This window comes from Mustela putorius, unplaced genomic scaffold (assembly GCF_011764305.1).
Source record: "Mustela putorius furo isolate JIRA1106 unplaced genomic scaffold, ASM1176430v1.1 tig00003962_pilon_pilon_pilon, whole genome shotgun sequence".
Lineage (NCBI taxonomy): Eukaryota > Metazoa > Chordata > Mammalia > Carnivora > Mustelidae > Mustela > Mustela putorius.
This window is the reverse complement of record NW_025422106.1, coordinates 10,611,958-10,638,946: the sequence shown is the minus strand read 5'-3', so window position 1 is coordinate 10,638,946 and position 26,989 is coordinate 10,611,958. Positions and strand designations below refer to the sequence as shown.

Sequence of the window (26,989 nt, the reverse complement as noted above, 5' to 3'; positions counted from 1 at the left end):
TATTGATTTTGAGGGGGATTCTCTTTGCCTCCTGAATTTTGATGCTTGTTTCCTTTGCCAAATTGGGGCCATTCTCTGCTATATTGCTCCAATATACCTTCTGCCCCCCTCTCTCTTCTTCTTCTGTGATCCCAATTATTCTAATATTGTTTCATCTTATGGTATCACTTAGCTCTTGAATTCTCCCCTTGTTGTCCAGTAGTTGTTTATCTCTCTTTTTCTCAGCTTCTTTATTCTCCATCATATGGTCTTCTGTATCACTAATTCTCTCTTCTGCCTCATTTATCCTAGCAGTAAGAGCCTCCACTTTTGATTGCACCTCATTAAAAGCTTTTTTTAAAAATTTCAACTTGGTTAGATTTTAGTTCTTTTATTTCTTCAGAATGGGATTTTCTATTATCTTCCATGCTTTTTTGAGCCTAGTTAGCACTCTGATAGTCACCATTCTGAACTCTAGTTCTGACATCTTACTATTGTCCATATTGATTAGGTCCCTAACCATCAGTACTGCCTCTTGTTCTTTTTCTTGGGGTATGTTTTTCTGCCTTGTCATTTTATCCAGATAAGAATAGATGAATGAGAGAACAAAATACTAAAATGATAGCAATGACACCAGAAAAATATAAACTAACCAAATCAGAAGAGACCTGATACCAGGGGGAGAAGAAAGGAGGGGGAAAATACACACACACACACACACACACACACACACACACACATTAGACTGATGAATAGAACAGAGCCACACCCTTGATTTTGGGTGTATTTTGGTGTCTTAGAAGAAATTACCTCCCAAAATTTTAAAGAAAGAAAAACATATATATACAAAAATAAGGGTAAACATGATGAAGGGATGGAATAAAAATGTAAAGATGAAAATTTAAAAAGATTCTAAAAGGAATTGATCAGATAAGAAGTTGGTTGAAAAAAGAAAAAAAAAGGAAAGAATCTGATCAGGCTGGAGACTAGAACAAAGCCATGTGCTAGATTTAGGGCATATTTTTATCTGTTAGAAGAAACTGTAACCCAGAATTTTAAAGAAAAAAAAAAACCCTGTATGTATACTATAAATAAGGTTAAATACAATAAAGGGATAGAATATGACTATAGCAATGAAACTTGAAAAATATTTTTAAAAAAGGTATTTATAAGATAAAATAATTAAAAAGGTTTAAATAGGAAAGATGAAAAATGAAAAAAAATAGAATAAGAAAACAATAAAATTTTAAAAAATTTAACTTTGAAAGACTAAAGAATCATGGGAGAAGAGCCATGAATTCTAGTGTTGCATTCCCCTAGCTCTGGAGTTCTGCAATTCTCATTGATCCATTAACTTGTTCTTGGCTGGATGTTCTTGCTGATCTTCTGGGGCAGGGGTCTGTTGCAGTGATTCTCAAATGTCTTTGCCTGACTTGGAATTGTACTGCCCTCACCAGGGACCAGGCTGAGTAATCGGCTTGGTTTTGCTCTTGGGAGTTTTTGTTCCCTGAACAGTTTCTGTGGAGTTTGGAGGCAGAGAATAAAGATGGTGGCCTCCCAATATCTGGTCAGGAGGATCCCCAAGTCCTCAGTGCACCCTCAGAGGAAAGCAGTCAATCCCTCCCATTTCCCTGGTCTCTGGCCATAATCCATGCTCAACTAACCTGTGACAGAGCATTTCTGTCTCTGGTGCATGGCCCCGTTTGGAGTCTCTAAACCCAGCAGATGCCTGCTGTGAGCTCCCACGCTGCTCCTCCCAGGAGAGGGAGGTAGGGATCTCCCTAAACCTGCCACTTCTGGGGTCCCTGCTCGAAGAACAGTGGCCCAAGTGTGGCTCAGATCACAGTTTAAGGAAACCCCAAGCTGAGAGCTCACTCCTTGGCTCTGTCTCTGTAATAAGCTTCCCGCTCCAATACCTGGGAGCTCTGCCACACTCAGGCATCCCTGGTGTTTCTGTGACCCCACGGGTCCTGAGACCGCACTGTCCATGCGAGGGCTCCATCTTCCCCTTAGCCACTGGAGTGATGTCCCTCAGTAGAGGAGTTTTCTAAAAGTTCTGGTTTTGTGCTCTGCTGCTCTACCACTTGCTGGTAGCCTCCCCTTCCCCACAGTCTCTCTTCCCCTATATCACCTCGGATATACTTCTCTGCACATCCTACCTTCCAGAAAGTGGTTGGTTTTCTGTTCCTAGAATTACTGCTCTTCTTCTCTTCGATCTCCTGTTTGAATTTTTAGGTGTTCAATATGGTTTGATAACTATCTAGCTGAACTCCTGGGACCCCATGGTATTTAAATCTCCTACTCCTCTGCCATCTTGCTCCTTCCCTCTATATTGGGTTTTGACATCAAGGCTATGCTAGCATTATAAAACAGGAGAGCTTTCCATATTTTTTTCTCATCCAGAATGGTTTAAATAGCAACGGAATTATGAGTTAGATAAAACTCATTTGTAAGCCCATTTAAACCCAGTCCTTTTTTCAATATTAGATCTTTAATTACCCTTTCAATATCTTTTGTGGTAACAAATTTATTCTGGTTTTCTACTTCTGACCAATTTGGATTTGCTAGAAAACTTTCTGCTTTAAAAAATTTTTAGATTTGTTTGCTCTGGCTCTTCTTTTCTCATTCTTATCTCTCATTCTTCAGATTGCATATTTTTGCTCTTTTTTCTTTATTCAGGGTGTCTTATTAGTCTTTGTAAAAATCCAGCTTTTAGGGATGCCTGGGTGGCTCAGTCAGTTAAGCCACTGCTTTCTGCTCAGGTATTAATTCCAGGGGCCTGGGATCGAGTCCTGCATCTGGCTCCTTGCTCGGCAGGGAGCTTGCTTTTCTCTCCACCTCTGCCTGCTTGTGTGCTCTCCGTCTCTCTATCTGATAAATAAATAAAACAAGTAGGCAGAGAGGCAGGCAGACAGAGGGGGGCAAGCAGGCTCCCCGCTGAGCAGAGAGCCCCATGCGGGGCTCGATCCCAGGACCCTGAGACCATGATCTGAGCCGAAGGCAGAGGCTTAACCCACTGAGCCACCCAGGCACCCCTTACATCCTTTTTTTTTTTTTTTAAGATTTTACTTATTTGACAGAGAGATAGTGACAGAGGGAACACAAGCAGAGGCAGTGGGAGAGGGAGAAGCAGGCTTCCTAGTGAGCAGGAAGCCCAATGTGGGGCTCAATCCCAGGACCCTTGGATCATGACCCAAGTTGAAGGCAGAAGCTTAACCAACTGAGCCACCCAGACGCCCTTATTGTTTTCTATTTTATAGCTTTTAGCTTCTACCAATTTCTCCTTTCTAGTTTTTTTGGTGCTGTTTACTACCTTAAGATTAATAATAAATTTCTTCAATGAAAAAGAATTTTTTTTATCGAAGACATTTAAACTAAGTTTTTCTCTGAGTACAGATTTTGCTCTGTGTTACATGTTCAGATAGAATGTGTGCTTTTTGTTGCTTTCTAGACCATTTATTTGTATTTTAACTTTCATCTTTGATCCAAGAATGTACAGAATTGGGTCTCCCAATTTTTGTGTAGTTATAATGGTAATAACCACATTTTAATTATCTCTAATTATATAGGATTGTGATCATGGGATGTGGACCACAAAGTTGCTATTTGTTTAAATTAATAATTTCAGCTAATATTTAAGCATTAATAATTACACAATTAATATTTATCAGTTAATACATAATTAATATTTTGCCAGACTGGATTTTTGCATATATTCCATGGATAAATGGCCAAAAAAATGTACATTCTCTATTTAAAGATTCTATAGTCTGGTGATCACTTACTAATTGCATTATACAATTTCTCCATGTCTTTATTTTTGTCTATTATACATGTCTAGTTCCAAGAGAGGTGCATTAAAGTCTCTATAATTGTATTTTAATTTTTATCAAGTTCTCTTTGCAATTCTAATAGTTTCTGATTTAAGTGTTCAGTTTTCCTGGTAATTGAGGCACAGGGTTTATCACCTCTAGACCTTCCTGTTTTTTGTCATTACAGAATATTCCATTGAGTGCTTTAATATTAAATTCCACCCTGTTTGACCAATTATTTCAAGTCCTGCCTTTTTTTGTGTTTGCTTATTTTCTCTTTGCCACCCCTTTATTTTCAGCCATCTTTATCATTTAACAATTTCTTTAATATCAGATAATTTTTTTTCCCCTAAACACACCTGTTCTACAGTGGTAGAAAATGCAATCCGTTTGTATTTAGATAATGATGGATTACCTTGCTAGCGTTTCTTTGGTCCTACTTCAGTTATTATGCTTATGATTAACCCTGATGTTCTTTTCCTTTTCCTAGTTTTTGATTTGTTTTCTACTTAATTTTTTCCACTTAATTTTTAATGTTTCTCCCTAAAGTTTTGGCTTTCTCCAGATTGCAAATTTTCTATCCTCCATGAACATGTAGCCAGTCACACAACACACACGGGGCTAACCAGTTCATGTGTGTGCCTCACCTGGCATACTGCTGATGCCCCCATTCCCAGCTCTCTCCTTGGGCTTCTGGGATGGAGCTGAGCAGTCAGGATGAGGATGAAGATTAACTTTTTCATGTCTCTGGTCCGCTCCTCTCAGAATTCCTAAAAGGATTTCTTATTTGAGCTCTCATTGGTCTTCCATTTCTAGGGGACTGCAGAGGTTATGCTCTTTGATCCTCAAACAAGATTAACAAGACACTGGAGTGCTGATGCTTTGCCTGTGGACTTAGGATATGGGCCTAGAAACAAATTCTCCTGTCTCCAGCCTTGCCATTGAAAGGGACAGCTTCTCATCTTCTCTTCTTGGACCTTTGTGTAGCAGAAACCTCCCTAAGGTAAAGCTGAAATAAGTGGGAGACAGGACATTGGAGGAGGGGGCCCAAGGTGACCATGTCCTGAGGGCTCCACCTAACACTCTGAGGAAGCAGTTACAGGAAGCTTCATCCCTATCTCCAGAGCTTAAAACCCATGGAACCCTGTGGTTCAGACCATGTCTTGACTGCTACCACCAAGCCTTGGCGCTTGCCCCCAATGAACTGTGTCTCAGTGCTTTTCTTTTCTCTCAGTGATTTGATAGATGGCAGAAGTATCATAGATGGTCTGTTTCTTTCTACACCTTTCATTTTGTGATCCTACAAAATTCTCTTCATTAAGCAAGGCTTTGAACTTGAGGATCAAGGCTGGGCTTCCTCATAATCTTTCAGACTCCTACTCAAGGGTTATGGAATTGGTTCTGTGCTATGGAATTGGTTCTATGCTTTCTCCTGCAGGCTGTTGATAGCAGAGGCCAGCAACCTGGAGAGCCACTTAGCTTCTTCGACACTCTCTTGTCTCTTCATAAACATGTTCCACAGCGGAAGGGCTTCTTCTCCACTGGACGTGCTGTGGCCAGCACCGGCACTGAGAGGTAAGGGGACACAGGTATGACTGGGAACACTTTCCCCCAAAAAACCAAGCAACAGGGATCCCCCCCCCCAGCCCTCCCCTGCAAGTGAAAGAACACCAGACAACTCTGTTCAAAACAGTTTATTGTATTTTATTTATTTATTTTTTTTGTCAGACAAACACATTGATTTCTGGACCACAGTAGAGGATGGAAACCTTTCACAAACTTATTTATTTGAAAATACAAATATAAAATTATACTTTCCACATCTGTGATGTGAGAGACTGCCATCCACATAGTAATTTTTTACAACAGGGCTTTAAGAAAGCCACACACAAAGACCTGAAAGATGCTTGCGATATATAGATAGATAGATACATATATATGTATATATATAAAAAAAATACTCACTACCAAAGTTGTCATCAGTTTCATACTAAAGTATAAAAGTAAGGGTGAGGTCAGCCACAGTGCTAGGGAAAGTTTTATTTAGATACATTTATGTCCACATGAAACGCTTAGACTTGCATCCTATTACATATGGAATTCCGCGTTTACAATACACCATGAACGGCAGATTGGCTAGCCCACGCCACTTGAGAGGACACTCACAGATTCCACACAGGATGGTGCAGTATGTACAGAATACAGTAGCTGAGAGCCTTCTAGGGAGGCTCTGGAACTTTTGGCTCTCAGACCCCCTCCCCCTCCCCCCTCGCGCCCCTGCCTCCCAGAAATGAAGTCCTGTCTGAGACAATACATTCTGATTATTTGATAGCCAAGTATTTGAGTTAAGGTTGCTTCCCCAGAGGGGTGGGTTTTATTTATATATATATTTTTTGAGTTTACTTACTTTTTGGTTAAAAGAAAGAAAGAAAGAAAGAAAACAAACATATTACAGTATTAAAGTATTGCTTAACGTACAGCGTCTCCTTGTGTAGTGTCTGTGCCCAGGACCGGGCTGAGCTGATTCTGCTGCTTTTCTGCTTAGGGGAGGGCAGAGGAGCCCACCAGTGTCTCTCTTCAGTGTGCTTGCCAGCCTCCATCCCTCTGCCTTCCCCTGCCCCCCACTTTTATCTTCCTTGGAAGGTAGCCTGGCTTGTTGAAGCACACTGAAGAAAGAAAATTCTTTCTGCCCCGCACCCCTACCCCCCTGGCACAGTCTCCCTCTGTCTCTGCGCGCCACTCCCAACTGATAAAGAGAAGTATGAGTTAGTGTTTCTTTTGTAAACAATTTCATATGCAATATAATACAGAAAGCATGGCTGACCTTCAATAAAAAATGTAGTAAACTATATTGCTTTATTCTTGATTATGCTGCAGTGAGCGAACGGCAGGATGAAGCAGTGTGGTGTGGTGGTGGCTAAGTCCCTAGCCCTCGTTTGCACTAAAGATCAAAATAGGTTTTGTTTTTCTATTTGGAACGAAAAAACATTTTTTTTTTTTCCAAAATCTCCCAAATGAAAAAGAACCCCCCCTTGTCAAAACAAAAACAAAAACAAAACAAAACAAAAAACCCCTAAAACAAAACCAAAACAAAACCAAAAGAAAAAAAAAAAAACCCAAAAACACCTGAAAACAAAAACTGAACACCTTTCAGGTCATTAGAACCAACAATTACCCAATGATTTTTAGACTAGTCTAGCAAGATGTGTAACATTCACTGGCTGTGAATTGCTGTGCAGTGAAACAGGAAATGGACAGCAATAGAGCCATGCTACCTTAAAGTCCAAGCTACAGATTCAAATTAGGATGACGGTTATGAAGGAGAGAAACGTAAAAAGGCCTGTCGGGACTTCGTTTGAATTAAGCCAATGAGCGACTGGGATAGAACACGAGGCTGTTTGGTTTTCCCAATGGGTGTGAGGAAGGCCACAAACCAGGGCTGAGAAAGCTCCTGGGGAGGGGACCAAAGGCTTGGCCGTCCCCGTCAGCTCCATGTCCAGGTAGAACCAGGAATGGGTCCGGGAGCTAATGCCACTCACTCCCCTCTGCTTGGGAGGAGAGGAGTTCGGGGGTCCCAGGCAGATGGATCTGGAAGCCAGAAAGTCACCCGGTGGCTATTTCGTGATTCCGGGGGGGAAAAGCCATCAGCCAAGAGGGTTTCTCCCCCCGGGGAAGGCGAAAAGGTGGTTCCCATGGTCGCCATTGAGCTTAACTGAAACAAAGACAAGGCTGAACATCAGTGCTAAAATAATTTACAAAAATCTTTCAAAATGGACTTCTAGATGAGTGGGGGGACTAACGTGAACCTTAACCTAGGTAGCCACATTAAAACATATCAGATTTCCACGAGATTTGTGCTATGGGCTACTGGGTCTCTTCAAAAGGTATTATAAACATCTAAAACATATTCACACAGATTATCAATTTCTTCTGAGCATTCTTAAAAAAATATTTTTTCTCTTAGTAAAATCATTTTAATATACCATGCCTCCCTCTTTTAAAAAATAAATTAAAAAAATCCAGTTTTGCATATCTAGCATTAGCATTTAAGGTAGTATGGCACACCCCTTCACAGTTGGGGGGGGGGTGGGAATCTACAAAACGCCGCAGATTCTGCCGGCATTTGAACATCATGAGACCTTGGGTTAGTTGAAACCACATCAGATCAGCAAAAATAAAATAAAAAGTTGAAATTGAAAAAAAAATAATCGAAAGGAAAAACCTGCCCCAAAATTATTAGCATTTTTTTTTTCCATAAATAAGAGAAAGTTCTATCCTTACTGGTCCTAAATCTGAATAACTATGTCTAATTTTTTTAAACCTTAGTTACGTTATACCTATCAATATGTACTAGAAGAAAGAGAAGAAAAAAAGTCACTACACTAGTACGAGGACAGCACGCTTACAAGATAGCCATTTTATACATTATTAACAGACAGTGATCAACAAAGAGTCTTCTATGAGGTGATGGGGGTGCAGAGAAAGGAAGGGTCCTACAGTACATCACCAACATGGACAAAAGAGTAAATAAATTCCCTAGTCTAGACACTGAATTTCTGGGAATTTATGGTCTTTTTTCTCTTTTTTTAATAAAACTTCTCTATTTTGTTATTTTATCACTCGAACAAGTTTTGATATTTTAAAAGCGCCCAGCATTTTACTCAACTTGGTTGTTTGGAAATAAAAAAAGAAAGAAAAAAACAAAAAACAAAACAATAAACCCCTCACCAAACAACCTAACATTTAATCGGAAAAACAGATTTTTTTTTTTAAATGTTGTTGCTGTTTAATTAGAATTGAAAAAGGCTTTTCTTCTTTCTTTCTGAGTTAGCATTTTGGAGCCTTTTGTTTGAAGATGCTTTTGCCCTACCACGTCTGTGAAAGTCTACATTAGTCTACTTTGTTAGTAAAATTTATAAAAATAGGAGTGCAGCAGCTTTTTATAATAAATGTCGCATTCAGTGTCTCATACTGGCTGTGCCTTAAGTACCAAATTTATAAACGTAACAATTTAAAAAATATTAATAAAACATCAATATCACATTTTAAAAAAGAAAAAAATATATATCCACACTACAATATGTTTTAATGCCATCTATTGAGTTGTACTTCTAGAGTTGCTGTTGCCGACCTATTACCAATATTAAAAAAAAGTTAAATTAAAAAATATCCTTCATCATAAGTATCTTTCCCCAACCGAGGACCATATATTATAACAGCCAAATGTTAAACATGTGCAAACAGGAAACTGTCAGTTTTTCCCACCAGTCACAGTGCAGCGATGTTTATACTTTTTTTATTTTTAAAATTCTGTTTACATCTACAATAAATTAAAAAAAAAATTCTTCCATAGCCTCTCTGGTGATACTTGCAGCACTGAGGTATTAAAAAAAATATATAAACCAAAAAAGGTTGCTCTCCTAATTTGTAAATAGGAAGTGAATGGAGAAAAGGTTTCATTAATGCAGGCTTATCTGCCCCTGGCCCGAGGGCACCCCTCCCCCGCTCCCCGGGGCTGGGGCGGGGCAGTGGGGGGCAGGGGAGCAAAGAGAGGCCAAGTGTCCTAGGGACCTTTGGAGGTGCTGAAATGGTTGGACAATAGAAAATGATCAAATATTTAAAAATTAAGACTGAAAAAGAATGTCCCCCCACCCCCTCCCCACCCAAGCCAAACAGGTGTGCTTTGAAACTTTAAATATGTTAAATATTAAAATTGTAGCTTTGTTTTTAAAAAACATCTTGGGAAAAGCAGTTTTTCATATTTTAAATAAAAATCTAACTAGACGGTAACATTTGAAGCTGTGCACAGACGAGAGGTTAATATGCTGGTATGACACTAATACAGTTCTTAGGTCTATCACACAGACAGAAGGAGCTAAACAGTGTTCTAACTTTTCCCGGGGGTCGTCCTGGCAGCGGGGGTGTCCTTCCTCCTGGGAACTGACTGGGTTATCATGCCTTCCCCTCCTCCTTCCACAGAGCATTGAACTGCCTGGGACCGACTCCCTCACAAAAATATTTTTTTTGATTCTCTCTTTCTTAATAGTTTCTATGTAGTTAATGGAATTGTATTTACAACGCTTCTTTTTTTTTTTTTTTTTTTTAGAATTCACAATTTCAAAAAACCTTATAATATCACCTCTTTCAACAGAAAAAAAGCACTTATAGAAAAGGAGGACACTCAAAACATGGTCGTCCTTACCTTATTGCCGAAAATAGATATACTTAGGTTAACAAAGAGACGTCACAAAAAAGAACCGCTATAGAGTCTGTTAATTAGCCTACTACATCTCACTTCTTAGACGACGCAAAGGAGAAAGTTGATGCCCACCTCCCGCTCCACAACTTTGCTTCCGCAGGTGTACGCGCTCCACTGGAAAAGCCATACAGTCTCAGAATTGGTACCAAAATATTGAGAGTAATATTACCATCTCAGCATCCTTTAAAAGTGAGAACAGAATCAAAACAAGCAAAAAAAAAAAAAAAATCTTTTTAAGAAAAAAATAATACCTTAATATAACAATTATACTATGGTTAGCTTTTAACTAGATATTAAAGCTATATGACTACCAGACTAAGTCAAAATCACTACCAAATGTGATTCAAAGAGATTTAAAAGGAGAAGGGGAGGGGCGGGAGTGGGGGAGAGAAGAGGACCGGAAACCATCAAGAAAAAAACAAAACAAAACCAAAAATCATGGGTTATATACACATTTAAAAGCTGTTGTCTTATATTACAGCAGATTCGTGAGATGATGAGATGTAGTCAACCCTCGATCCGAAGTGAGCCACCTCTGGTTGGGATGGGGAGTGAGGCTGGTGGGGGTCCAGGTCTGATGACATCACCTAAACAAAGGGCCACTCAGAAACTTCGCCCAGTCTTGCCTGGACATCCAGGTATGCTCTGCAGGGTGCGGAAGGTCACGGACGCCCAGAGGAGAACATAAAGTGGGAAGCAGGAGGAGAGAAAAGATGTGTCAGGCAAATGTACTATTGAGTCCAACTTGTTAACTTAGCGCTTTCAGGGTAGGACTACAACGGGCTACTGAACTCATGATTGGAAACGGCGGGGCTAACAGCTTCCTGCGATCACTGCTTGGAAAATCGGGCATCTTCGCCACGCCCGACACTGGGGAGCGGACAGCCCTGCCACTCATTTTTGCTGAGTTGCTATTCCGCTGACTTGCTACGGCACTGTTGAATTCTTGGGGGTGGGTAGTGGCAGGAAATGTGGTCAGCAGATGTGGCCACGCTGGGTGTTCGGCTCCACTGGTGAATTGCAAACTGACAAGGGATTTTTTTTTAAATTCTGGTTAAACTTCTGGTCTTCAAAGCCAAATGTTTAAAAAAGCTGCTTTATCAAATACCGTCAAGGACTGCCAATAACTGAAAATGCAAATTTAAAAAATCTAAAAAAAATTTTATCTCGTATCAAGGGCTTGAAGTCAGGAAAACATATGCAACACATAACCCAGCTTTGGTTATAGTAAACAAAGAAAGGTCCGCGACTCACACAGACTTGCTGAGTCTCCCTGAATCAAGCCTGGGCGCCTCCTTTGTGGAGGGCACTAAATGTCAGAGAAGGAAACCTCAGTTATGGACAAATTACGTGTTTCAGTTCAAACATGTGATCCCATTTTGGGGGTGGGGTGCTACCATCAATCTCTCAACTGTGATATCCCTTCTGTGGGAACCGGGTCCAAAGCTGGATGAGGAGGATGGGGTGGGTGCCTTGTCCGTCCCGCCCCCCCACTCCCACAGCGGCCGTGGAAGAGAGGGCGGGCTGTGGTGGGAAGCCCTACCCCACCCTCATTTCTAGGGGAGGAAGAGCGCACAAGGGCGGCGGTGCAGGGCAGCCTCGGGGTCTGACCTTGCAGGGACCTGCTGCGCCCAGTACCTGTTCCATCCCCTCCTCATCTGACTCCACAAAGGGCTGGAACCACCTCCAATCCCCAGAGTTCTTGGGGAGTTCAGTCCCCTTTGCTCAGAGAAACCTTACTTCCCCTGGGCCCCCAAACCCAGCTTAATTAGTAGTGAGTAGCTCTCCTTCAAACTGTTAGTGGCCTCTGGCTCTGGCCAGCAACGGCTGGGGTCAGTGCTCGAAGGGAAGTGGAGGTGAGGGGTGGGGAGAATCACACACGGGCTTTATTTGGTTAAGAGAGGCAGTTGCATTAGTTGAGCTGATTCCTTAGCAGCAACAGTAGAGAAATCCAAGAGAGATCTATGGAACTCAACTCAATCTGGTCCTCTCCACTGGGCCCACCCTTGAGAGTCCTGGCTGACTTGGGGCTTAGAGTGACCCCGCTCTGTGAGAGAGCTGTCCCATTAACTGCAAACCAAAGTGGCAAGTCTGTCTCCAGCCTTGCTTCTCATTTGTCCCAGCTCCCGGGGTGGGGGGCGGGGGGAAGCATGCTCCACCCCAGTGGGAACCCAGGCCCAGCCTCAGCTGTTACCCTCTCCCTTCCAGAGAGACAGACCCATGTTTCAAGCCCCCAGGCTAACGCGCTAACACACTCAGCTTTCACGAGAGAACCCCTCTACCTTCTTGGGGTTCTTCCCAAGAGCAACAGATACTTATTTTCCAACGAGACTGTGGCAAGAGGCTCTTTCACTGACTGCCCCAGCCTCCCCTTCTCCTCCACTCCGCCCCTTCCATATCCCCATCAAAGTGATTTAAAAAAAATGTTTAATTAACTTGAGCTCAGTTTAAAAGGTTAGGAAACTGGCAGGGATCCAAATCCATGTTACGCAGGTGATGTCGTTAATTTAATTTGCTTTTCGTGCGGTAATCTGGATAATTACTCAGTAGTTACTGGCAAAAATGTTTTCTTTTCACTAAAAGATAGTGTCTGGCTGTATGACTGCATGAACCCCAGGAGCCAAAGCCAGAGAGTGTTGGGGGACCGAAAGGGTCCAGGGACCTGAAAAGCCATCTTGCGGGACCCTGGAGGGGTTGGCCCTGGCCCCAGGTTTGGCCGAAGCCTGGAGTTCTACCTCTGTCCCCCTGGGACAGACCTAGCACGAGATCACCTTCCAGTTTCCTATACTCTTGGTCATAATTTCAAGACAGAGAGAGATGAGGGGTGGGGAGAAGATAAGGGATCAAAAGAATCAAATCAAGAAAAAACAAAACAAAACAGGTAGGGGTCATGATTACAGCTGGAGAAAGGGATGAGAGAGTAAAAGACTGGATTTTTGGCCCCCACCCCGCTGCCAAGGGGTTGGGGAGGAGGAGGGAGAGGCGCTAGCGCGATGAGGCCAGGGCCTGTGCATACTTGCAGGCCGGGGCGCACACAGGTGCGACGTGCCCGGCAGGGCGGGAACACAGGGCAGAGAAGGTAGTACCTCAGAGTGGGCTGGCAACAGAAGCACCTGCTCAATGGTATCCATTTGTAAAGGCCGTTGCAATCAAAGGTCCCTAAAATTGCACAATTGTTAAGGTCATCAGCACGCTATACACGGGAACAGATTGTCATATTCCGGGAAAGGAAATTATCTCTAGGACTAGACCGTGGTTGCCAGCATGAATATGTAATTCTGAGACACTGCGCCCCAAGGGGCCCCCACACCCTAACCCAAGCCCTTCTGCTTGCCCAGGGGGTAATCGAGAGCCAGGTGCACCAGGGGTGTGGGGTGGTGGCTGAGGGCAAAGAGAGGCCTAGGCCCAAAATGCTGGGCGCTGTTGCCCCGGACCCTGGAGGGCAAGGATCCCAGTGTCTCTGCCCACAGTCCCGACAGTTCCAGCTGGGGAGAGAGCAAGCCCAGCGCAGACAAAATGTGATGCCACGTGTGGTCATTTCAGAAACCCACAGGTCAAGAGACCCAGGTTTTCAAGAACAAGTCAGGTCTGTGTTTCCAGGCGTTGTGAATGGAAGTGAGTCATGCTCTGGGTGGTGACAGAAGGTCTCCCAAACAGGGCAGCTTGAAACGGAATACTGCTACCGCGGACTTGGTGCTAGAGTTCACCTGCGGGGATCTGACTCATCGGATTCCTGACTTCAGTGATACTGGTTTGGGAATGGAATAGAGCAAGGACCCAGATTGCACCGGCCAGGGGTGATGGCCACGTGCACGTGTGTGTACACGCGTGTGTAAGACAGTACGGGAAAGAGTGCACACATGCATGTTGGACTGTATATGTGCATTCTTGCATGCGTGTATGCGCACGTGTGTGTGTGTGTGTGTGTGTGTGTGTGTGTGTATGTTTGTTCATGGCATCCAGTGCTGGGGTGGGGAGTGGGCAGGGAGCCAGTGCCCCACACTGTACTTGCTCTGTTCTCTCCAGCTCAGCCCTTGAGGCAGGGTTCACCTGACCAGGCCGGGACCTGGAACAGCAGACACTCCCATCTTAGCCCCCAAACCAAACCACCTACAAAATGCTGAGGTTGACTAGAATGGAGGGTGGCCGAATTTCGGTTTCCCAAATGGAAGGAACATGGAGCGAGTGGGCTCAGGCACATTCATGCTCACACACACCAGGAGGGGAAAGAACAATACAATCTGAAAACAGCATGCAAATCTGTTAAGCAAATTTCCATTGCCTGGATTAGTCAGATTATAGAACCACAGAGCATTACAAATATCAAATGCATCTGGCCTCCGCGGGGCTGCGGCTAAAGAACACAAATGGGAACTTACTTGGAACCTGGAAACTTTAAGAAACATTAGCAGAGGAAACCGCCCGGGATGAAGCGTGAACCCCACACCGGGTCCCGGGGCCAAGTGCTACCTCTGGACCTCAGGCCCGGGGACTAGACTGACCAAGGCTGCTATCCTGAGGTGGAGGTGGGAGGGTCCCCCAGCCCCTCAAGTCCCAGCCCACATGGCTGTCTCCCGAAGGCAGGGGTCCAGCAGGGGGGACCATTCTGAGGGCCTGTTATGTGCTAGCAGGTGACATACCCCATTTCCATTAATTCTCACACCATCTTTTGAGGGAGGCATACTTAATTGTCGTTTTGCAGCCGGGGCAGTGAAGTTCTGACAGATTACATAAGGGGCTCAAGGTTGCACGTGCTGAAGGTGATGGAGTGGGGATCTGAACTTGACCTGCTCAGGCTCCTTCCACTCCATCATCACATGGCCACATACAGGTTGCTCAGGAAACATCCAAACTGTGGAGCTTCAGCCCCGGGTGGCTGGCGGAAGTGAATGGGGGCGGGGCGGGACCCACTGTCCTCTCCTCAGCCCCCAACCCTGGGCTCTTCTGGCACATTCTCCCATGGGAGACAGGCGGGAAAGGAGGGGAGGGGCGGGAGGTACTTACAGCTATGCCGTGGCCGAAGCCTGAGCCCGGCTGTGGGCTGGCTGCACTTATGTAATTCCCCACTCCGGAGTCCTGGCTGGCAGGGCCGTACAGATCGGCGACAGGTCCTGGGCTGTTGGCCCCCGGGAAGCCTCCGGGCCGCGCGGGGTTGGAGCCTGCCGGGGAAGCGGGCGCGCCAAAATTCGGTTGAGCACTGTAGCTATTCAGGACTGGTGTGCAGAGAATAGAGCTGGGTATGAGGCCAGAAGCCAGGCATGCACCGGTCATTACAAGCCAAACACTCGAGAAAAACAGCTGAGGCCCAACTTCTAACACTCAACCAAGGCCATGCGAAAACATCAGCAGGGACTCAAGAATACTCAGCCCAGGCTACTACTAAGAAGCTCGGAGCTCCGAAAATAGAATAAAAAAACAATCATTCAACACACTACAGCAACCAACCGGAGGTGCTTCACTGCCCACCAAATTATCACAAGAGAAATAGAGATATATATGGAAGAGAGAGAGGAAGAGAGAGAGAGAAAGATTGGTTTTCACATCTGAATTGGTGCTCATGCAGTCTTGTCTAGATCTGGGCACGTTGAGACAGCATTCACATCCCATGCAAACTACAAAGGAACTAGTTTTAGACTACACATTGTGTTAATATTGATATTAAAACGTGACAGGAAACAAAGCAATTTGTGTCCAGGAGGGAAAAAAAAAAAATCTTTTGGGGAAGGGATTTTAATTTTTTTTTTTTTTTTGGTTTCGCTTTTTCTTGTTTTTGGATCCATTAAATGACAAATTTGTTTAAAAAAAGCAAAAAAAACAAAAAAAGATCTCCATTCTCCAGCCCCCCACCCCCAAACCACTTCCCGCCTCCCCACTGGCTACGTCCCCCCCCCCACCCCCAGTTAGATCCCTGTATGAAAGTCATCACTACTGAACGTGGTCAGAAGATGGGGTATGTCATGGAAAATCTGGGCATCTTAACGTGACTGTAATGATGGTGGCGAGGGGTCCCCTTCTGGGGTGGAGAGCAGGGGATGGAGGGAGGGGGGAGGGTGGGGGATGGCGAAATCTGGAGGCTGGGGCCGAAGCTGGGTGAATGCCAATGGTTCTTACAGGACACCCACGCACTCACCTCCTGCGGTAGAAGGAAAGGGGGGGGTTTAAACTTTTTTTTCCTTTTGTTTAAAAAAAAAAAAAAAGACAAAGAAGTATGAATGCAAAGCATACGGACTGAACCAATTTACAGCTAAAGCATATCTGACTGAAATGCCTGCTTTTGTTAGTCAGCCTCCTGTAAACTCCAGGCTGAGATAAAGAGCTCGGAATGCTCCTGTGCTCCAGAGAGGCGCCTTCACAGCCACAGATCCTGAGAGTGGTGGTGAGGAGAGACAGCGGGAGGAGACACTGCCTAGGCGTAGCGCCACCCCCCACCCCCCCAACAAATTCCATCATTCCTTCTTCAGTGAGCGCCACCGCAGCAACCAGGTTAATTTGGTCTCATCTTTCATTTCCCCTTAGTTGCTTAAACTTTTTTTCTCCAAAATGGTTTTTTTTTTTTTTTTTTTTTTTAAATTGCCAAAGTAGGTTCTCATTGATTTTGAAAGCTGAAGGTGAGTCTGGCTGGGGCCAGCCACTTCGGGACTACAGCTAACCCACGCAGAAGAACCAGACAATCTGGACGCTACGTATTTCCATGACTTTGGCTCCAAGGGGATGCTTCTCACTACAGTCTTCTCCCTCTGCTTCCCATGGCATTTCCCTCTCTGACCTGTGACCAGCTGCTTTCAACATCTGCAGCCCTGCTCTTGGCCACGGTCTGGCCCCAGGGACCTGTGCTTGCAGCCCCCCACCTCTGGCAGGCCTCGAAGAGCCAGATGTGCATAGATTTTTACCGGTGTGCGCCCGGGGTGGGAAGAGACTGACCACGCGCCCAAGCCAGGCTGGCAGGAGATGGAGACAGAAAGGAGATCAAACCAAGCCGCATCTGGCCCTTGACTGAGCAGAGAAAAGGGAAACTGATAGCTCCAGGTGCCCTGGAGGCAGGAGGCTCGAAGGTGAGGTCCCTTGGAAGCTGGAGCTGAGAAATGAGTCAACTGGCAATGGAAAAAACAGTTTCAAGAGAAAAAAACCACAGAGGCTTAGAGCCAGTGAAAGGCTGATCTGCGAATGCAAGAGCAGACAAAGGGGGCAGGAATTTTGAATACAGAAGATTAAACTTGCAGATAACATTTGGCCTTTCTCACTCATGGAGGCAAATATCAAGCTGAGATATTCAAAGGCGGAATTATCTTGGTCTAACACTTTTTTTTTTTTTTTTTTTGCTCTGGGCTAGGGAAAATGGAGCTCAGACAGTAGACTCCTGGTCTACCCAGGTGGCTGACCCCCACTATGCACAGTAACTAGCCAATTCTGTTTCAGGGTAAAGAGAAGCTAGAGGAGGGACCCCACAGTGGAAGATGGGAAGATTTTTTTGGCTTCTTATTCCTCTCGCCAGATGAAGAAGCAAGAAGATGGTGGGCAGGCCCACCTACCTCGGGGCTGGGGAGAAGGGGGTTTTGATCTTGGCTCCTTTCAGGAGGGAAAGCCAACAAGACACCCATCCAGCCAGAAGCAGCAACCTGGGAGACAGGATGTAGCAGGCCCACAGAAGGATGCTGGCCAGAGACAGTCCCCTCTGTGTGCTTAGGAGCAAAGAGGGCCAGTGGGATCTGCCCATCCCAGCTCCCTCTCCCAGTCCTTATGCGCCCAGGAGGTCTGAAGGGATTTCACAGTTAGCAGCCCCTCTTAGCCTACAACACCTCTCCCTGCTCAGTCACCTGTCAGCAAATGACCCTGAGAAGAAGGCATCCGATGAGAATACAGCTTGGAAACCCCAAGTCCCATATTGCTACACACTCTCTCCTCATAGGGCCTGATCCCTGCTCAAAGTCACCTTGTGGCTCTCCCCCAGCCAGGGGCGCAAGATCAGGCCTCGGGTCCCCGCCAGAGGGCGCAGCGGACAGGCAGCAAGCAACTGGCTCCGTGCAGGGGGTGGGGGCGGGGTGGACAGGGTTGGGGGGGGTGGTAGATATCAGGCCTCAGTACTTTGCAGCCGCCAACTCCCTCCTCATCTCTCTGTAGGGAGAAGACCCAGGCTCCGGAAAGCAGGTTCAGGTCCCTAGACAGCCCATCCAGACACCCATGCACAGCAAGCAAACAGCCCTGGCTGCTCAGCGAAGAGGGGGAAGTGCCACCTGGCATGCAAACTTGTCAGCAGCTGTTCCTGCTGTCTGGTGGGGGGAGGGCATTAGGGACAAGGTTGTCCTCTTCTTTTGGGAAGTTCGTACTGAACACCGGCTGGCTACACCGGAAGGGGAGTCATTTGAGGACCCTTTCCCTCCCTCTGAGGGGCGTGACCTGAGCGAGACGCAGGCAGGCCGAGAAAGCAGCCCCGGAGCTGCAATGTTTGGGGAAGGATTTTGGTGGAGGGTTCCTTTCCCCAGGCACTGAGCCTCCTTTGGAGGGGCTGGAAACAGTCCCCCAGACCAGGATGGGGCAGGAAGAGGGGATGGGACAGCACCCTCAGCAGGCAAGGGTCCCTTGGGTACTGCTTGGCTGTGTGTGTGTGTGTGTGTGTGTGTGTGTGTGTGCGCGCGCGCTGAGAGGGAGAGGGTCTCGGTATGTGTTGCTGAATACACGGTGCTGAGATTTACGAATCAGGACACCCCGACTCCTGTCCCAGGAGAGGACACCATCTTGCGAACACCCTGGCATTTCTTTGCAGAAGCCGTGAGCACTAAGTGGGCAGTGTGTGGTCTCGCTGTGAGGAGCAGGGCCACATGCCTGCCAGCCGCTCTGGGCAGCACCCTACCAGTGGTTTAATTCTGGGCAAGTTCCTTCTCCCTCACCCCCAGCTGCCAGTCCCCAGCGTCCCCTGCACTTTCCGGGTCCAGGCAGCTGGTATGCTCAGGGAGGCAGCGGTGGTGCAGAGAAAGGGAGCACTGGACTTGGAGTCAGAAGACCCGAGTGGGACCCTAGCCCTGACCTTCTGGCTGTGGGCCTCGGGCTAAGCCCCTTGGCTGCCGGGGTCCTCATTTGTACCACGTGAGCGTGGTCTGCCTTCGCCTGCCTCTCGGTGGGCTCCGTGAGGATGGGAGAGAGAAAGCACTTTGTAACTTGTCGAGTTGAAAACAAACATATTTTTTAAAATAGTTCTGTAGGCAGAGCCCAGTAAGACAAGTGCCATAGGCAGATTTAGGAAAATGTGATACAGGAAAACACAATTCATACCAATCAGGAAGTGATTTACAAAAGGACCCAATTCATCGGCCCAGTGCACTGAGTCATGCTGGACCGGGATGAAGGACTCTGAGACATGGGGGACAGGAAAGCAAGGGCGGGGAATCTCACTGAGGCCAGCAAGAGGAAATGCGTTTGACTTACAGTGGGAGGCATTCTGAGTTGGATTAAAGGAGGATTTTCTGCCTGGCAAGGGGATGAAAGACCTTGATGGCGGAGCCAGGAAACCCCAGGGAATCTTACCCCCAGAGACCCTAACAAAGGCCCATACCTACAGGAGCTCATCCAAAGCTCATGGGTACCTCAGGGTGTTAAAGCAAACCCAGGGAGGAGTCTGCCTTCCCACTGGCACATGGTCTGCCTGTGGCTCTGCCCAACTGTGGCCAGAAGGCGCTGGGCTGAGAGCGGAATTGGTCCCTGGGGGTGGGGAAGAACAGCCTCGAAAGTACAGAAGTGCCGATGTCCGCAGGGTCACTGGACCTGCCCCAGAAAGCTAGAGCCCAAGATTTTGTTGGGGGGGGGGGGGAGACACCTCTGGGAGTGTCTCGCTCTAAGACCTGAAAATTGGATGATTACTGATTCAGAGGAAGGAACTGTTTACAAAATCCTTTCTAGTTGAGCTCAGCCCACATATCCGGGACAAGCCGGGGCTCCGCCAAGTCCCAGCTATTAGACCGTGGTCTTGGTTTGGTGGGTCTCACATTTCATCAAGGGGCAGGGCCAGCCGTCAAGACAACTGCAGTCATCTACCTTGTGAACGATACACCGCTGCCAGGTTTCATCTGGGACGGGAAAACCTGACGGCCCCTAGCACATGTCCAGAGTGTGGGCTGTTGAAGACAGGGCACCGGGAACGGTGGGCCTGTCCTCACCCAGTCCAGCTGACGGTACTGTGCTGCCGAAACAAAGCTCAAGACACAGGGCACTTTAGGGCCAAGGAGAAGGGAGTCTGGGCTGTCTGTTGTCAGGGCTCCCACTCCCAACCCCCAGCTCCCAGCAGACAGGAGGGCCAGGAACAGAAGCCCCTGTGATATCCTTTGAAGGCAGGCCTGTGTTCATTCATCACACTGGGTTTTATGGTTTTTTTGTTTTAAAGAATGTAAAGAAACTGAAAAGGGAATGAGTAGAGGGGCCATGTTGACAGGCTGATGCCAGAGGGAAAAAAGAGGTCAAGGTCATCATTCCTTCAACTCTTCCCTCTACCTCCCCTTGTCCCTATCATGCTTCTATCTGCCTTCATTAAAAACTCCACAGCAGGGGCAACCGTGGTGGCTCAGTGGGTTAAACGTCTGACTCCTGATTTCAGCTCAGGTCATGATCTCAGGGTTCTGAGAGCCAGCCCTGCGTCCAGCTCCGTGCTCGGTGGGGAGTCTGTTTCTCTCCCTCTGCCCCTACACTCCGACTCACGCATGCTCTCACTCTAAAAATAAATAAATCTTTAAAAAAAAAAAAAAGACTCTCCTACAACACTGGGTGCCCAGTGATGCTGGGTCCGTAATGCCAACCGGCTGTCAACAGTGGAGACTTTCACAGGTCCCTCTTCACAGCCAGCCACTTGCTCCTTGTTCATGGGCTCTGAAGAATGGCAGCTGGGCAGCCAAGGCCTTCCTGGGAACAGAGCTGAGGACCCCGCTCTGATTCTCTGTGCCCTCTGAAAGTAGGGCCCACTATAAATCAATGCAGATGGTCAAATGCGAAAGGTTAGCATGGAAAGATAACCCTGTTCCTGCTCATGGAAGGAGAAATCTTCAGCTGTGAATTATTACAGCATGTCTCCAGCAGAGCAAGGAGGAATTACATGCCTGCAGTCTGCCTGGCCACTAGGTCCCAGGGATCCTGGCTCTAACCTTCCTTCCAGAGCTTAGCGTGAAGCGGGGAGACCTAGAGAGGACCAGCAATTACATCCAACCTGGGAAAACAGTATGACACAGTAAATTAGAGTCAAATCAGCTCAGGGACCCAGATGCAGGGACGATCAATTTAATATTACATATATAGATAGATAGATAGATATCTATGTATATATATCTGCTGAAATTCAGGCTATTTCAGAAGAGTGAGGGAAGGAACACTTCAAACCTAGGAGAGGATTAAGAGAGTAATGCAATGACATTTCCTTTTCCCTGTCTCCATACACAAACCGAATACATTACAGAGGTACGAACTCAGCCCGACAGCAACAAGTCCGGACAAATCCAGGGATGCCAGGCTCATCTTAAATACTGCACAGGACATGTGGACAGTGTCTGCTCGTGCACGGGGCTGACGGGAAAGTCAGTGTCACAAACACTCCGGATGTCATTTACAGCGGTGCTACGGTCTTGTAAGATTGCAGTTTCTGCTTATTCTCTCAAAACCTAACCTGCTTCGCACCGCTGCGCGGCTGGTGCTGACGTCTGCAGGTTGCCGAGGGCCTATCTTAAGTAGGGAACGCACGGGCCGCAGAACCGAGGACTTGGGACTAACGATTACGTGGAATGATGGTCGAAGCTTCTGGTCAAATCATGCCCCTCTGCAGAGCCAACTTCACTACTGGCTGCTCAGCAGCCCTCCTGTCACATGTTAGAGGGGTACTTGGGAGATTCGTGTTACCACGCAGATCAGCGTGAGGCGAAAGCCCCAAATACCCAGAATGAACGTGCCTGAGGAACGCTTTGTGGCTAGGACGATATTATGTGGAGATACCATCTCAACGGAAAATAAATAGCTTGTTTTCTATCTTGATGCTCTTTTGTTATCAGCCCTGATTTGGGTCTGTGGCTGTGTCTCCTCCTCACAGAGGACCAGCCTGGGGTTGGTGGGGAAGGGGGGCAATGAGAAGTGGGGTGAGTGGTTAGCTGCCATCTGCTTATGGGGTAAATTCTGGAGATGGATTAGCCCTGAGTGGGCCTCCGGCCGGTGGCCAAACAAACCGGGCTTTGTTGTGAGGGTAAAGAAGGAACTTTCTGGAGTCACTGTCAGGTTCTCATTTCTCCCAGAACCCCAAGGGTAGTGAGGGACAGCCCTCGTTTGCATGTGTCTGAGGGAGGAGGGGGAGAGGGGGGCCTCTGGGGAAGGAAGGGCCATGATGTGGGTCACTGGGGCTCGTCTGGCACAGGCTGAGCCAAATGGAACTGTCTGCGGGGCTCCAACAGCTTCACCAGCTCAAGGGACCTCGGCAGGCTGCCCGGCTCAGGCAGCGTCTCCTAGTTTAACCCCGAGAACGCCCCTTGCTTCATTTTGATCTGGGGACTGCCTATGTCCCTGAGGCCCATCCAGCTCTATCCTGTCAAAAAAGAAACTGGTCTGGCTTTTCCCCATAGGAACCCAACCACCCTCTGTGCTGCTGGGCTGTGTGCGCTCACTCGCTCTTTCCCAGCCTGCCTGGACCGAGCCTGCACCTTGTGAGTGACCCCTCCCACTGCAGCCTCGCTGTGCGCTCCCCGCACTACATCCTGTCAAAAGAAAGCATCATGAAGTCCAAGGCCGGCACTGCGTACCTGTAGTGTTCGCAGTCGTGAGGAAAAAGCGCTGTAAGAATTTGGTAAACCCCTGTCCCAGTCGGGGAAGATGGAGCGGGGGAAAGCCTCGTACTACTGTGGGCAAAATAGGGTCCAGAGGCGAGAGGCACAAAGTTCTAGAAGCTGTGGCTTCTAAAGGTGCCAGGCCGACAAGGGAACTAATATGGACTGAGCACCTACTGTGTGGGTGTTCAATGCCATCTTTTTTCACAATCCTGACAACCTGGGCAATGGGTCTTATCACCGTGGGTTACAGATGAGGAAACTGAGGGCTATAGCAGGGAGGGAACGGGTCTCGGGAGTGTCTCTGACCAGACTGAACCCAGCTCTCACTTGAACATCAAGGTAACTCCCAGCTGCTCTCCAAACAGAATCCCGCTGCTCGGCTGTCCTTCCCCGCATCATAGTCTGACAGGACACCTTAGGTTTACCTCAATCTTTCTTTGCCTCAGACAGGTCACAAGGACAAGACACCAAACCTCCCCTGCTGGAGTGCCAGCTCCCGAAGACATGGGCTCTGTTGCCCTTTCCACCCTAGGAGCTCCCTGGTGGTGGCGTCGCCCCCATCAAGCTGGGGCTCCTGGGGTTGGGCCACACTGGCCACAGGAGATAGGGGACAGCGTCTCTCCCAAAGGACTAGACCGCCTTCCTCTGTGCCACATCCCAGAACAAGCCTGGGTGGAACAAAGCAGGCAGGCAGGATGGCTGTGGTCAGGGTGGGGAGGAGAGGGTGCTACCAGACAGAAAGGAAGCCCTCCCATACGTGCACCCACAGAGGGACTCCTCTAGAATGTGTGCCCAGAGGCCTGGTCTCAGGCCCTAAAGAGCGCACTGCGTTCTGTTGGGGGCCGTCCTGCGGGGAGCTGGACTGCCCTAGGACCATCAGTATTTACTACCCCATCCCACTGCATGGAAACTCACTGCTCTGGGCTTCACAACCAGGGGGGCCGGGTGCGGGGGGGGGGCCCAAGGAGCAGCCCCTCGAGGACCTGGACGAAAGGCTTTCCACTCAAGCAGCCTGTCTTTAATGATTATAAAGGCACAGGAGTTTAATCCATTTTTGATGTAAGCACTAATAGCTCTGTGTCCTTGAAGTTCAAAGCGGGCGCATACATGTCACTAATTAGCCAAGCACAGAGCCATTCAGCTCCCTCTCATGTTTCTAATTAGGTCTTTAATAACAAACAAACTCCGACCTTACCAAGAGGCCCCCATTCATCAGACAGTCAAGGAGGGCGACTGCTTCCATGTTTACGGCGGCTTCGGGCCGTTGGTTCTATATGAACATGCTCTTAATCTCAGCCGGGACAGGCCTGTCCTCGAATCCATCTGTGAGGACAAAGACTCCTTCAGCCTGCCCTGGAGGGATGGACTTCCTGGCCCTGCTGGGAGGATCCGCTGTGGGCAGGACAGCTGGCTGCGGGCTGAGAACCCAGGCCAGCTCTCCTGGCCACCAGAGGAGGCGGGAGTGAGCTAGCTGGCTGGGCTCTAAGTACACACTGCGAGGCAGGGACACCGGTGACAAAGTCACAGAGCTGGTGCAAGGCTCTACATCTGGCAGGAAGCTGATGGTACCTGAGTCCACGGTTACACGATGGACTTGACCAAGGGAGCTGTCACTACTACTGGGGCCTGGGGCTCACCCGGGTGGTAGATTCTGATCTGATGGGTCTGTAGTGTGGCCCGGATAGCAGGAATTTTAAAAACTCTCCAAGGAGTGAGGTGTTGGCGACTCCAACAAGCAGCAAAGCTCCTGAACCACTGTGTTGGCCCCGGTCTCTCAGATCTGCTCACAGACAGTAACTATTAACAGGTCCGCCTTTATTAATAAATACCATCCAGATAGCCAAACCCTAAATGTTTAAATTAGCCACACCCCAAGGATGGAAATCTGACCAGTTTCTTTCAGTGATACCCTAGATTCCGGAAACATTTCTGTCCCTCTCACTGCCTCCATGCATGGAAAAAAAAAATGCAGCGCTGACTGGTTTTAAACACATTCTCATCACCTGGAAGCCCCTGGCTTTCTCTCCAGTCACTCTTCTTAGCTCTTAAGGCACTGTCACTATCACCCGCTGACCCCCGCCCCCAACCATGACAAGGGATCGAGAGCTGTGGAAACAGTGTCCACCTCGAGCTACAGAGCTGAAAGGTCCTTAAGCACCCTCCAGTCTGAAGCTCTGAAATCACCCAGACTCCTGAGTGTTGGAACCAGACCGGAATTGAATCTTTCCAATTCCCCACTCCTTCATGCTCTCATCTTCTTTAAAAAAAAAAAAAAAATTTGTTTAGGGCATCTGGGTGGCTCAGTGGGTTGAGCCTCTGCCTTTGGCTCAGGTCCTGATCTCAGGGTCCTGGGATCGAGTCCCGTGTCGGGCTCTCTGCTCAGTGGAGAGCTTGCTTCCACCTCTTTCTCTCTTTCTCTCTCTCTCTGCCTGCCTCTCTGCCTACTCATGATCTCTGTCAAATAAATAAAATATTAAAAAAAAAAACCTGTTTATCATCTTTTCTTATCTGATTAATCCCCAAGGCAACCTCACTCCCTAGGAAGGTGAGAGAGAGATAAGGGAAGCCTCAGAGCTGTTTCTGTCCCAAGGTCAGAACACGGACAGCTGTTGGGGCCAGTCCCCGAACCCAGTGGAACCCTCCAACGAGTCATATCCAAGCCAGGTCATTGGGAAGACGCTGAGATCTCAGGGGGCAGCCTCCGTGGAAGGTTTCGGGAGGGAAGACTACTGGGTCCAGGACAGTCTGGACCCAGAAAAGTCAAACAGTGTGGCCACGGATACACGGCAAAACTGGATCCTCCAACATCGGTCCAGGTTTTCCGGTTTGGCTGCCGTGCTGTGACCTTTCCTGGAGGCCGGGTTGACACTGCCAGACCCTTCCACCTGGGTGGGTGCCTAACTGACGCCTGACTCCAGGGCCTCCTGGGTCCCACGTGTCTGGAAGACTCTGCCTTTCTTTCCCCCAAGGCCTGAAAAGCCAACCGTCTGGCAGGTTACAGTCAGAAACGACTTCTAGAAAGAGAGAAGAAAGTGGGGCTGCGGCAGCCTTAGCCTCCCACAGTGCTCTACCACAGGCGCACAGGTCTGCACTGATTGCTTACCACAGACCTGGACAGACCGTTTTATTAATATTAATAAGTAACCAGGAACAAAGGGCCCCTTTATTTTTAGCTTTCTCTAATTGCGTAGTAATTACTCATCTACAAAACAAATGAGCCCCGGCTCGCGGTTGCCATAGTACCGGGAGCCCAGCCTCCCTGAAGGCCGATTGGCCGAGGGTCCTGCTGCTCCCGCCTCCTGCCCCGCCCCTCCACGACCATTGGTCCAAAGCAAAGCCCCAGCAACTGGGCGGCCAATCCGCTCCCAGCCCCGGGGCTACGCTGGGTTTCCCAGCGACCTTCCAGACTCAGTCCTCACTGCTCACAGGAAGGGATGTTGACTCATCCCTTAGGGGAACGGGAGAGGGTCTGTCTTGCCCAGAGAGGCCCTCCCTTGCTCCATCTTCTAGTTTCTTTCGGGCAGTGGCTAACTTCCTTCAGTCCCGTACTAGTTAAAGGCTCCTGTCAACTAATAATAACCTTCAGGCTGGCTCCCTTACCGGACCACGCCTCCTCTGGGTCTCCTTTGTCTGCCTTTGGTCTGAAAAGGATTCAGGGACTGAAAGCCAGATCAGAAATGTCAGCCAAAGCCAGACAGCACCATGACCTTAAGTTTGCAACAGCAGAAGCAGGTGCAAAATGTGCACATAATGCTTCCTGAGGCCTCTTGTAAATGGTTTTTGGCTTCTCTCTTCCCCGGAGGATACGAGAATTAAGTTGATGGGCTGCTATGGTTTGCCCTTGAGTACGTGTTAAAAATGCAGACCTCTGCTCACAGATCGGAAGGGCTGGCACCACAGAGCTTCCGCTGACATGGCTGAGAGCACAGATGCAATGAGACAGACCCAGGTTCTGGTCTTGTCTCTACTACCTCTGACAAGCTATCTAAGCCACAGTTTTAAGATTTTAAAAAATGGGAACGGGAATGATAGTGCACTCTTCATAGGATTAGGAGAATTAGATGGGGTAAGGCAGGTGGGCTGAGCACAGCCCTTGGCTCACTCATAATGCAGAAGTTATTACAAACATATTACTTTTATCATCATCATGTATTAAA

At 47.6% G+C, this 26,989-nt stretch overlaps 1 protein-coding gene across 4 annotated transcripts in view; it reads right to left on the bottom strand.

Annotated features, from left to right (window-relative positions):
- Positions 1-5,470: 5,470 nt before the first annotated feature.
- Positions 5,471-26,989, bottom strand: part of MSI2 (musashi RNA binding protein 2) — a 386,294-nt gene continuing 364,775 nt past the window's right edge. The window contains exons 12-14 of one of the 4 annotated variants that reach the window (XM_045070322.1): positions 15,055-15,263; positions 13,137-13,209; positions 5,471-10,695 (exon numbers count right to left, since the gene is read on the bottom strand). In XM_045070322.1, coding sequence (XP_044926257.1) covers positions 13,168-13,209; positions 15,055-15,263 — 251 coding nt within the window. In that variant the 3' untranslated portion in view covers positions 5,471-10,695; positions 13,137-13,167. The remainder of the gene's footprint in view (positions 10,696-13,136; positions 13,210-15,054; positions 15,264-26,989) is intronic. The other 3 variants (XM_045070324.1, XM_045070323.1, XM_045070325.1) reach the window with 3 other exon arrangements.